The sequence below is a fragment of the Culex pipiens genome, chromosome 3, assembly GCF_016801865.2.
Source record: "Culex pipiens pallens isolate TS chromosome 3, TS_CPP_V2, whole genome shotgun sequence".
Taxonomy (NCBI): Eukaryota; Metazoa; Arthropoda; class Insecta; order Diptera; family Culicidae; genus Culex; species Culex pipiens.
The window spans coordinates 71,957,583-71,969,955 of record NC_068939.1 but is presented as its reverse complement, the minus strand read 5'-3'; the positions used below and the strand labels follow the sequence as shown (position 1 = coordinate 71,969,955).

Sequence of the window (12,373 nt, the reverse complement as noted above, 5' to 3'; positions counted from 1 at the left end):
AGATCTATCGCGTCCAGTAAGCTTTCCCGCAGGTACTTTTTGCTGTAAACTAGCGCTACAAAGATTATTTTCAATGTTCTCATATACTAAAAAACAACCAAAAGAACATACCTGCTAGTGGAAAACTTGCCCGCCGCGTAGCCCACGTAACTCGCCGCTGCGGTCTCCATCACCGGCAGCATCGTGTGATTTTGCGAAGTTGCCACATTGGTCGACAAGAATGGAATTGCGCCAGAAATCAGCTGTCGTTTTCCATTTATTAGTAGAATGTCGACATCCCGGAAGTGTTTTGAACACAATCTGGCATTTTCCGGAAGAATCGATTCAAATAATCGTTTTCCAGCATCGATCCGACTGCACCAGAGTTCAAAAAGGTGTTCATCCTGGGGAAATCTGAGCAAAAATAGCATGTATTAAAGATTATTTTTTGAATATTTATTACTCATTTACCGGTGCAGCGAAACTGCAGCAGACGGGACACAATTCGCAATAATACAACGCATTTTACAGCAGCGAAAAACTCAATTATCTTTTCGAACCAAGAAAAACTCGTATGTTTACACTTCGCAATGTTTATAAACAAACGCCGCCATATTGCCAATGATGTTGGGTAGCGCATACCAGCCCGTCGCCGGGGCCCTGGCGTCACCCTTTTAAAAGGGTATGTCAAATTCAGTACATTTTCGATACCCTTTTAAAGGGTGACGACGGGTGAACTTGAAAAAAGGATACTTTTTACTTTGAGTGTATGCTATATTTCACAGACCTGAAATTTTTCAACTAACTTATATTGGTGTTGTATGCAACATTGTGTTCAATGTTGCATCCAAAATTGCATTTCTTGTTAACGAGTGCCATGCCAGCTTGCTGACGAAAGGCGCTTTTTCAAAGATTCTTGAACACGTGCTGGATATGGTGAACCCTTTTTGGAAGCTGTAATCGAACGTCAAAGTGATGATGAGCCATAATAAGATGCACAATGGAAATACATGCTGATTGGACCTTCGGAATAGCAGAAAAAAACAACTTCAGTTATAACATGTTCATTTTATTACGTCGATTTCGCTGTTACAATAGGTTTGCTTGCATAATTTTACTATTTTAATTTTTTTTATTTGCTTTTTATTTATTTTCTAGAATTTCATCCATTTTTTTATTTTTGACAAACTACTATTTATTTGAGCAGAATATCTGCCACATAGTGGTAACAATGTATAATGGGACTATCTGAGCGAAGCTCGGGGCTATAAAATTGTCTAAACAATAAAAAAAGATAAACGGTTTCGGAAACAAATTCTAAAACAATGCCGTTTGCTTCCTATGATGCCTGATATAAAAATACTATTTCTTTGTGGTTACACAAGTAAATATAAATGGATCAAACTAAGAAATACCGATCAACTTAAGCAAGATAACAGACAAGAAGGTGGTGACAAGTATAGTGTGTGTTTGTGTATAGATTGTAAATTAAACCGAAAAAGTAAGCTTCGTATAGAGCAGTAACAAAACAGTAGAAATTGATTGTATAAATTGTTCTATTTTTTGTTGCTTTTTGACACAATTAACGCGCATGCAGTTTTCCTACACATCGAATGTAATTGCGATTAAGTAGAATTTAGAATTTACTGACGAATATGTGAGCCATGGTTTTTTCGTTGGACTGAAGTGAATCCCTCTTAAAATTGAGCCGTTTTAGTTTCAACTTTTGTGTATAGAAAATAGCAGTGTGTGTAACTTATTAACCACGAAAGCAATTTCGCTCTAATTTGGCCACGCGCGCTTGTCCTTAGTTTTTGCTGCATTTGCTTGCCTCAGTCACGTAGAAACGGGAAGTGCTTCCCCCCTTTTCTCCAGCTCTGTAGCTGACTGGTTGATTTGAGTTCAGTTCTTTGAAAAATATGTACTTCTGGCTGGCTGCTTCCACGCGCAGCTTACTCCTCATTGGGACCGAAGCGAGAGGGTTTCTTGTCCTGGCTGCTGCCATCCTTGGCTCTTACCACGACGTCTGGAAAAGTCGAAGGAATTGATGAGCTTTTTAACATAATTATGCACGTGTTGTGAAGCATACCGTCCGTAGATTTTTTCTCGATGTCGTCCAACTTGACTAATGAAAGTTTCATCTTGCCGCTGAGCACCACCTAAAATTATTGGAATGTTTAGAAGATTGAAATAACTGATAGTTACACTGAACAATGAACAATTTTAATTAAAAAAAATAATACAACAAGTCATATATAACTTGTTATTAAAAAAAAGGAATATATAAGTAATGAAAAATAACTGCAGAATGAAGATGTGATCACATTTAGTCGTTTCCTGATATTGCTGTACATTTCTTTGTTTTGTTGTTCAATTTAATCGAATCAAACTATGAATCAACTGCACAGAAAAAAAAATGATGGTAATATTCATCAGGAAATGGTGACAGATTTTGTGGCAAAATAAATGATAAATTTTACCCCAGAAAATGATGCATTTTCATCAGTTTTTGATGAATATTCATCAGGTTCACATTTTTACACATTTTTTATGTAATACTACTAAAAAAAGAGGTAATATTCAACCTACCAAATTTTCAACATTCCAAAATTCAACCTTTTTTTTCTGTGTGCTCGAGCGGCTTTTTACAAAGCGTTTTATAATTGTTCAGGAAACAATTGGTGCTTAAATACTCTTGAGAAATGTGTTTTCCAAACTGGTCAAAATAAATGTTTATGCACCGAGTTGCAAAATGAAAACTTTTTCATCACCTCAAATTTAGCAACGTGTTGAATAATTACTATTTTTTGCTTCCCCGTTCGGATTTAATTTGCCGTCAAAATAACAGTAGTGAATAATATTTGCTTTCGAAACAAGGGCTGAAAATTAGAACTTTCCAGCACTCAAATGGATGCTGAAAAGTATTTTTACTATGTTTGACGATCAAAATAGCAGGATTTTTATTACTTACATTAGACATGATTTTGTAAACACTTCTATTATTTTAAAGTAATTGTGACAATAATAAGTTTTACTACACGTTGAAAAATCATAATTTTAAGATATCCCAATAAAATAATCTTGGAAATCTTTCTTTTATTTTGCTTGGCCACTGCAAATAAAGTTAATGATTTTCTATGCAAATATATATACAATTCAAGCAGTTTTTCTTACAAAAATAAATCGGGTTCTAGAAGCGTTTTTTCTGATCCATATTGAGTCTAAGACAAATGTGTAGGTTTTTATGGAGTAAACTTTTTCTCATTTTAAATGTAATTCAAAAAGTCCTTTGAAATACTTTTTTTAATGCGCACGTTTTTTTTTTAAATCCATCGGAACGTGATTGTTCTTGTACAAAAAAAAAAACATTTTAAGCTGGAGATACAAAAAAATCATATAAATTTGTTCAAAAGATCTCAAAAAAGAACTACAGCCTATCAACAATCAACAATCAATACACTTTTTACAAATATTTGGTAAGTTTTCTGATTTTGAAAAAAAAATATTTTAACCCTTTCAGGTTGAAATTCTGAAAAAAAGCTTTTTTTTTCATTTAATGACCGGAAAATGATTTTAAAACCCAGACAAAAAGGCCAGTTTGTAAAATTTAGATTTTTGGGTCAATATGACCCAAATGTGGTTTAAAATTATATAAATAAAAATGGCAAACATCCACATTACACTACATTAAAAAAAAAACATCTTTAAAAAATTTGCCATATAAAAAAAAAGTTATCTCAGTTAAATTGCATTACTGCCAAATATATTTTTCATTTTTGGAATTCTTCATAGAGATGACATCTATTTGATAAATACTGACAAATATTATAAAAAAGGTAATCATAAAACAAACAAAATTTGAAAAATAAAACATTCTAAAAACAAAAACATATTTTGAAAATAGTTCTCTTCCTTAAAAATAAAACTGAATTTTGGTTATTTTTTGTGTTTCAAACATTACTGTTATAGTATTTTATGTGAAAAACAACGCAATTCATAATCATAATAAAAAAAACTAAAAAAGTTAATTAAAAAAAAAAAAAAAAAAGATAATTGTAATCTATAGGTAAAGCAGCCAAGGTTTGAAAAGTATGAAAATTTAAAGAATTTTTATTTTGAAAATGAGGTATTCCATATTGATTGTCTAAATATTGAATTTTCATTTATTTATGTTCCAATGGCAATAGTAAGAATTTTAAGAAAAATAAGATTTTTTTTAAATCTAAAACTGGTTTCGGCTTTGGTGTTTTAAATGGTTTTTTTGTTGATTATTTAAGTTTTTTTTAAATTTTATTATTAAAATTACTTTCACAAAGATTCATATTTGATATCGTTAAATTGAAGTTGTTTTGCAATAAATTAAAAATAACTTCGATTTTTTCAAGCTTCATCATATTTCCTAATTATTTGTCTAGATGGCTTGTTTTCTAGTTGGGATAGTTTCATCGAATTTCATTCAACTCGGCTGCAAATATAAAATGTTCTTAAAACAGTGTTAACTTCTATTTTATCCATCATTTTAATTAAACCATGAAAAAATGAAAACGGTCTAAATTGCTGCCAAAGAAACAAACATCAAACATAGGAGACAAATCAGATCGTCAGGCGTCTCTGGATCGTTTTGAAAGTATTTTAGAACGAAAACCGCACAATTTTCATAAATTTTAAGGAAAATTCGAATTTCAAACTGCAATCCATCTTTGAATTATATTTAAAATTATTTAATAAAACAAAATATACATTGAGTGACACCAAGTTCAGATTCCAAAAAACTTTTTTAGTCTAATTTATTAGAAATGTTGTTTTTAAGGGGCAAAAATCATCCCTGAGAGTTTGGTACAAATTGAACACCATAAGTTTCAAAGACGATATTTGGGTCGTTTTGTTAAACAGAATCAAAAACTACGGTTATATTCTATAACGAGAAATCTCATCATCTGGAAAATAAACATCACTTCTACGATTAACATAAAACTTGTTGTAAAAATTGCATTTCCATAAATCTTAAAAACAAGTGTTCTTAAGATTATTTACGCTACCTATTGCACTGCCCATTATGGTTAATTGCTGCTATTACATATGCTGATAGAACTGCTAAGCAAAACCTAGCTATCATAAGAATTCAGTTATAACATCATTTCGGCATTTCAAAAATGTACATTTGCTAGGGTCACTTACGCCACTTAGTGTGTAACAATATTTGGGACTTAAGGTGAAGCTAAGGCAGCATTTGTTATTGGCAAGGCATGTCATCTTCAGGGAGGGTGTTTCAGTAGACGTTCGTTGAAGAAGTTACTTTTCTAGACCAACCAAGTGTTCGGTTTGTGTGCGGTGTTGTTGTTTAATTGTGTTTTGTGAAATTTTGAAAATTATTGACAAATGAGTCTGATTTTGCTGATTTCTTTTTTCACTATACTTACGTCCGGATTAGGTACAACACGCTGTTTTCTGGCCCAATACTTCCCATTGGGACGGTATGTATAATCGTTCAAAAACTAAAACCAAGTTTGCTTTAGAAAAGTATCTTGACATCGTTGTTGATCTTGTTGGGGGTTTAATTAAGCATGAAGTATTTTACAATGAAATATGATGGTTTGAAAAAAATCTTTTCGTGATACGACGTTTGACAAAATTCTATCAATTTTCAAAAATCAAAATACAACCCGTGAAATTGATTAATTTCAAATAAAAATAAAAAAAATCAAATGCAAATAAAAAGCTGAGCATTCCACAAAAAAATAAGTTGCTCAATTTCATGCGATTAGTTATGGCAAACACAATGCCCACAACATGTGTCAAAGTTAGTTTTATTTTTCTCATGAAACATTAATTTTCATTCAGAGTGTGTTACTTTCATCAAACGAGGACGAACAAAATGGGGTTTATTTGCACGATCTTCTAACTCTAGCTTCACATCTTTCATTACCTCCCTCGTTGGGGATGCTATGCGGGTCGTTGTGGAGGAGGCACCGGAGCCCGAGGAATTGACCACCGTGGTTTGGGTGGTGGTCGGTTCCGAGCCCAGCAAAACGTTGAGCTCCAGGCTTCGGCCCTGGTTCAGGTTCGAGACCGACTCAAACACCACGATCAGATTTAAATCGAACTAAGGCGTTGTTGAAAATTAAGAATAAAATAATGTTTAACTCAAGTTTAGAGTGTGATTCAAGGTAATTTTATACTAACCGGCGTATCCTCCTGGGTTCGAGCGCTAGTGGCAGTGGCGGTGGCGTCCAGCTTTGCCACGGAATGGTCCGAATCGGCCAACATAACCTTGGACGATTGTGGCACTTTCGTTTCGAGCAGCACGCACTTGGATTCCGCTGCATCGCACTCGACGATTGACTGGTTTTGACGAGATAAAATAAATTGATTAGAAATCTAGGAATATTAAAACTGATAACAAAAATTTCCACTTTAACGACCCCCGGGTCTTTTGAACAAAATTTAGTGAATGTAATTATTTTGGAGAGAAACTTTGTTCAAATCTTTCTAAAGACAGATTTAAAAACCTATTAAGCAAACCTGAAAATATGAAACTATGCAACTTTGCAACAAATTTTCAATTTTTTTTTTCGGAATTTCCAATTTTTTTATTTAGATTTCCAATGCTGTATTTTTATTTATTTAGTTATGTAAAAAGAAGCCATTTTGCATCATTAGATTTTCAAATTCGGATGATCGTACAAAATGCATTAAAGATGAAAGATTCTGATGATTTTTTTTCCTGTGGGTGTATGAAACTATGCTTTCTCAAATTTAATTGTTCGCAAGGCTATTTCTCAGTTATAGTCTGTCCAATTAAAATTCCCATTTTGTTGTTCATTAAAAAATCATGATTTTTCAAAAATATTGAGTATATTTTTGAAATCAAGTTTAAACAAAAAAATAGTTTTGTTAGGATTTTTTAAATACTTTTTTAGCTAAATATTGCCAATTTTCTTTAACTATGCATGTAGAAAAAAAAATTAAATAAGATTTAGGCCGATAAAAATATTTAAAAAAGTTGTTGTCCCTCGACTATGGCCGAGGTCAAGGGGAGGCAAAAAAATAAAAAAATATATAAAAATTTAAATTACAGGAAAGGATTATAATATGACAGCGAAAAAAAATGGAAAATGTATTATACAATCGTACACGGATAGAAATCCTGTAAGCAAATCCGGTAACTTTGTGTCGTTGAATTTGAAAACATTGTTTTTTTTTTCAAAATCGTCAACTTTTTTTTCGACTTCGTTGCAAATGTTTTCAAAATCGACAACTTTGTCGTTCAAAATCTAAAAAATGGTGACGATTTTGAATGAAAAAATCAATGTTGTCAAATTCAACGACACAGCGTTACCGGATTTCTAACAGGATTTCAATCCGTGTACAGTTGATTTGCAATCATAAATTTTCAAAAAAATTGAGATCTGAAGTAAAAAAAAATAAAATCTACTTGACATGAAAAATATTAACAACAACATTATGGAAATTTTACCTTTTGTGAAAAAAAAATTATAAAAAATGGGGTTTTCAGAATGTAAGGTCGTTGCAAATATTTTTCACAGATTATGTTCCTCCTCACCCTACCCACCCATTAAAATCGGCTCAAAAATAGTGATCCTTGCACTATAACTTGGATTTAGCCCGCACTTTTTTCTCGCACTTTTGACGACAAGAGTTCAAAAAGCTAGGCAACCACGTTTTGTTTATTTACATTTCCAGTCGCAGTTTCCACCAAACAGAACTTTTAGCACTTAAAAAGTGCGATTGACAGGTGAAAACGAGCGAGCAACCTCGGCTCGCTTTGATCGGTTTTTTCAATTTCCCAAGTCGCAATAGTGCGATCAAGAGCAATAATATAATGCGAATTCCAAGTTAGTGGGAATTGCGCAATAAGGGGTAATTTTTTTTTTCAAAAGACTTCAATACTTCGATGCAAACAGACGTGACTAAAAACAATTTGAAATGCTTTTTCCTGTGTTGACAATCTTATATTGCATCTTTGATATTGTTCAAAAATCTATTCAGATTATATTGAAAGGTTGAATCCATGGCTTGGAATTTCATACATTTTTAACTACCTCGACTTTGGCCAATGTCGAGGCACATGAAATTCAAAAAATATATGCAGCAGCCTTACTTTTTTTTCCTCAATTTTCGTTTTGAAAAAAATATCCACGTGGTTTATAGTTGGTCCCTAAAATGTTACAAAAAAGAAAAGGTTTATTTCAAATAAAAGAAAGTTATCAAAAAAACTGCTCAAATCAAATCAATCAAATCAAAATTTTGTATTCGAGTAATTCTCTGAGATTCCGGTCATTCGATTTTTTTAGTATTTTTTAATCCGGCTGAAACTTTTTTGGTGCCTTCGGTATACCCAAATAAGCCATTTTGCATCATTAGTTTGTCCATATAAATTTCCATATAATTTGCCATACAAATTTGGCAGCTGTCCATACAAAATGATATATGAAAATTCAAAAATCTGCATCTTTTGAAGCAATGTTTTGATAGATTATGGTGTCTTCGGCAAAGTTGTAGGTAGGACTACACTAAAAAAAATATACACGGGAAAAATATTTTTGGAATCCCGGGATCCCGAGAATTTTTTGTATCAGTAATAAAATCTATGTTTTCATTATATTTGTTAGCTTCTGTTAGCTTGAAAACGCTTAAAATCATAGAATAAGCTTAATAATATAAGTTACGGAAATTGCTTTCCGCATAATTGATCGACAACACCAATTCGTCAGCACAGCCGACAACAGTAACCCAAACTGCGAACAAAGCTAAACTTCGTTTACCTCGCCGCGATTGAAGGATTAATGCTCAGTAAGCAAAACCATTAATGCTCAGTAAGCAAAACCTCAGTACCTCATGTGTGAGGCTCTGAGGGACTTTTCGATTACAATAAAATCAGAACGTTTTGGACAGTCTAACTAACCACATCGGCGTTATTAATTTCGTGAAATCTCCCCTTCGATCATGGACGTTCTATAACTTATTAATTGGTGATAATCTACACTTCAATCTAAACAAGGACGAAAGTTTTTAAATAGCTTAAAAGAAATTAAAAGTTGATAAAAATCAATTTTGTTCTTTGTGGTGTTTTGGATTTTAAATCAACTACAATTTTTAATTCCAATATGATTAATTTTTTTTTTTGATTTGCGGTTCAAATTACATAAGTCTTTATGAAAATATTTTTTTTATATTTTTTTTTATATGACATGAATTTTTTTTATATGTCTAAGAAACAAAAAAAAACGACAACAAATAAAATGATACCAGTCAATGTAAAATTTTAGATAAGTTTTGAATTCATTGTTTTTTATAAAACATATTTTACAAATTAACTTCAAGTAACTACCGCCAATCGGGGGAAATGGAAGTCGGTGTACTAATTGTTTTGTTCTGCAAAAACAATTTATAAATATTGGAATAAAAAGCCAAAGTTTCAACATTTGCATGGAAAAAGTATTTTAAAATGCATTTTACACCAGTTCAGTTGTTTTGCTGTTTTGCAATCATGAGTTTTCAAAAAATGTAAGATTTGACGAAAACAATAAATTCTGCGAAACAAAGAAATTCCATAATAAACATTGAAAAATTTCAAAAATTCAAATGATTTTTTAAATCAATAAAAACATGCTGAAAATGTTTCTAAACGCAGGGGAATGTATTTAAAATTTATTTCAGCTGATTCCACTTAAATTCTCATTGAAATTTTGAAGTTTTTTAAATTTTGTATTTTTGGTCGAATTCTAACTGTTTCTCTTGAAACTTTTCAAAAAACTGTTCATATTTCTAAGAATGGAAAAAACTTCCCAAAAAAATCTGATTGCAGAATAAATTTGTTCGAAAGAATATTAATCAGGGGCACCGATCGTTGGCTAAGTTTTGGGGGTGGGGGGACAAAGTTTACAATTTAGGGTGGGTGAGCATTAGTGCTGTGCTTTTCTCTTCAAATTGTTTGAAGAACTGCTCGTGTTTAAAAGAATGGAATAAATAGCAAAAATAATTCTGAAACCTGTCCTGTTTGCACCGGCTGATAGTCAGGATCTGGGAGTCAGAACAGCTACCGGAGGAGTGGAAAGTGGGAGTAATATGCCCGATCTACAAGAAGGGGGACAAGTTAGATTGTGAGAACTACCGTGCCATCACAGTCCTCAACGCGGCCTACAAAGTGTTCTCCCAGATCCTCTTCAGCCGCCTATCGCCAATAGCGGAAGGTTTTGTTGGAAGTTATCAAGCCGGATTCGTCATGGGGAGATCAACAACCGACCAAATCTTCACTGTGCGACAAATCCTCCAAAAGTGTCGCGAGTACCAAGTTCCCACGCACCACCTATTCATCGACTTCAAAGCCGCGTACGACTCAGTCGATCGCGAAGAGCTATGGAAAATTATGGACGAGAACGGCTTTCCCGGGAAGTTGATCAGACTGATCAAGATGACGATGGATGGGGCTCGGTGCTGTGTGAAGATATCGGGTGCGGAATCGGACTCGTTTCCTTCACTCGGGGGGCTTCGGCAAGGCGATGGGATTTCTTGCCTCTGTGGTACTGGAAGGTGTTATGAGACGAGCGGGCTTCAATATGCGGGGCACGATCTTCAGCAAGTCCAACCAATTCATCTGCTTCGCTGACGACATGGACATTGTTGGCAGAACGTTCAAGGCGGTTGCGGATGCGTACACCGGCTTGAAGCGGGAAGCAGAGAAGGTTGGGCTAAGGGTGAATGTGGTGAAGACAAAGTACCTGCTGGCAGGAGGAACCGAGTCCCTTAGGGCTCGCATTGGACCAAGCGTTACAATCGACGGGGACGAATTCGAGGTGGTAGAGGAGTTTGTGTACCTCGGATCGTTGGTGACGTCGGACAACAGCTGCAGCAGGGACATTCGGAGACGCATCATCGCTGGAAGTCGTGCTTATTTCGGTCTCCACAAGAGCCTAAGGTCCCGGAAATTCTCCCTACATACGAAGTGTTCCATCTACAAGTCGCTGATAAGACCGGTCGTCCTCTACGGGCACGAGACGTGGACAATGCTCGAAGAGGACATACGAGCGCTAAGCGTCTTCGAACGTCGAGTGCTAATGACCATCTTTGGTGGCGTATATGAGAACGACGGATGGCGGCGGAGAATGAACCACGAACTTGCACAACTCTACAACGAACCAAGCATCCTGAAGGTCGCGAAGGCTGGACGGTTGCAGTGGGCCGGTCATGTTGCAAGGATGCCGGAACGTACCGAGCAATTGAGCCAACGGAACCAGAAGATCAATCCTGAGCAGTTCTCTACGAAATCGGTCTTTTTTCTTCAATTTTAATTTTTGTATTTTTTAATCCGACTGAAACTTTTTTGGTGCCTTCGGTATGCCCAAAGAAGCCATTTTGCATCATTAGTTTGTCCATATAATTTTCCATACAAATTTGGCAGCTGTCCATACAAAAATGATATGTGAAAATTCAAAAATCTGTATCTTTTGTAGGAATTTTTTGATCGATTTGGTGTCTTCGGCAAAGTTGTAGGTATGGATATGGACTACACTGGAAAAAAATAATACACGGTAAAAAAAATTTGGTGATTTTTTTATTTAACTTTTTATCACTAAAACTTGATTTACAAAAAAACACTATTTTTAATTTTTTTTATTTTTTGATATGTTTTAGAGGACATAAAATGCCAACTTTTCAGAAATTTCCAGGTTGTGCAAAAAATCATTGACCGAGTTATGAATTTTTTAATCAATACTGATTTTTTCAAGAAATAGAAATTTTGGTCGTAAAAAATTTTCAACTTCATTTTTCGATGTAAAATGAAATTTGCAATCAAAAAGTACTTTAGTGAAATTTTGATAAAGTGCACCGTTTTCAAGTTATAGTTATATTTAAGTGACTTTTTTGAAAAAAGTCGCAGTTTTTCATTTTTTAAAATTAGTGCACATGTTTGCCCAGTTTTGAAAAAAATATTTTTGAAAAGCTGAGAAAATTCTCTATATTTTGCTTCTTCGGACTTTGTTGATACGACCTTTAGTTGCTGAGATATTGCAATGCAAAGGTTTAAAAACAGGAAAATTGATGTTTTCTAAGTCTCACTCAAACAACCCACCATTTTCTATCGTCAATATCTCAGCAACTAATGGTCTGATTTTCAATGTTAATATATGAAACATTTGGGAAATTTTCCGATCTTTTCGAAAAAAATATTTTCAAAATTTTCAAATCAAGACTAACATTTTAAAAGGGCGTAATATTCAATATTTGGCCTTTTTGAAATGTTAGTCTTGATTTGAAAATTTTGAAAATATTTTTTTCGAAAAGATCGGAAAATTTCACAAATGTTTCATATTTTAACATTGAAAATCAGACCATTAGTTGCTGAGATATTGACGATAGAAAATGGTGGGTT

The 12,373-nt window shown here is 33.7% G+C and overlaps 1 protein-coding gene across 8 annotated transcripts in view; it reads right to left on the bottom strand.

The window, feature by feature from the left end:
* Positions 1 to 1,032: 1,032 nt before the first annotated feature.
* LOC120419517 (titin-like) overlaps positions 1,033 to 12,373 on the bottom strand; it is a 79,396-nt gene continuing 68,055 nt past the window's right edge. For 6 of the 8 annotated variants that reach the window (XM_039582217.2, XM_039582219.2, XM_039582223.2 and 3 more), the window contains 5 exons: positions 6,163 to 6,321; positions 5,906 to 6,082; positions 5,400 to 5,474; positions 2,069 to 2,138; positions 1,033 to 2,005 (listed from right to left, as the gene is read on the bottom strand). In XM_039582217.2, coding sequence (XP_039438151.1) covers positions 1,932 to 2,005; positions 2,069 to 2,138; positions 5,400 to 5,474; positions 5,906 to 6,082; positions 6,163 to 6,321 — 555 coding nt within the window. In that variant the 3' untranslated portion in view covers positions 1,033 to 1,931. The remainder of the gene's footprint in view (positions 2,006 to 2,068; positions 2,139 to 5,399; positions 5,475 to 5,905; positions 6,083 to 6,162; positions 6,322 to 12,373) is intronic. The other 2 variants (XM_039582220.2, XM_039582222.2) reach the window with 2 other exon arrangements.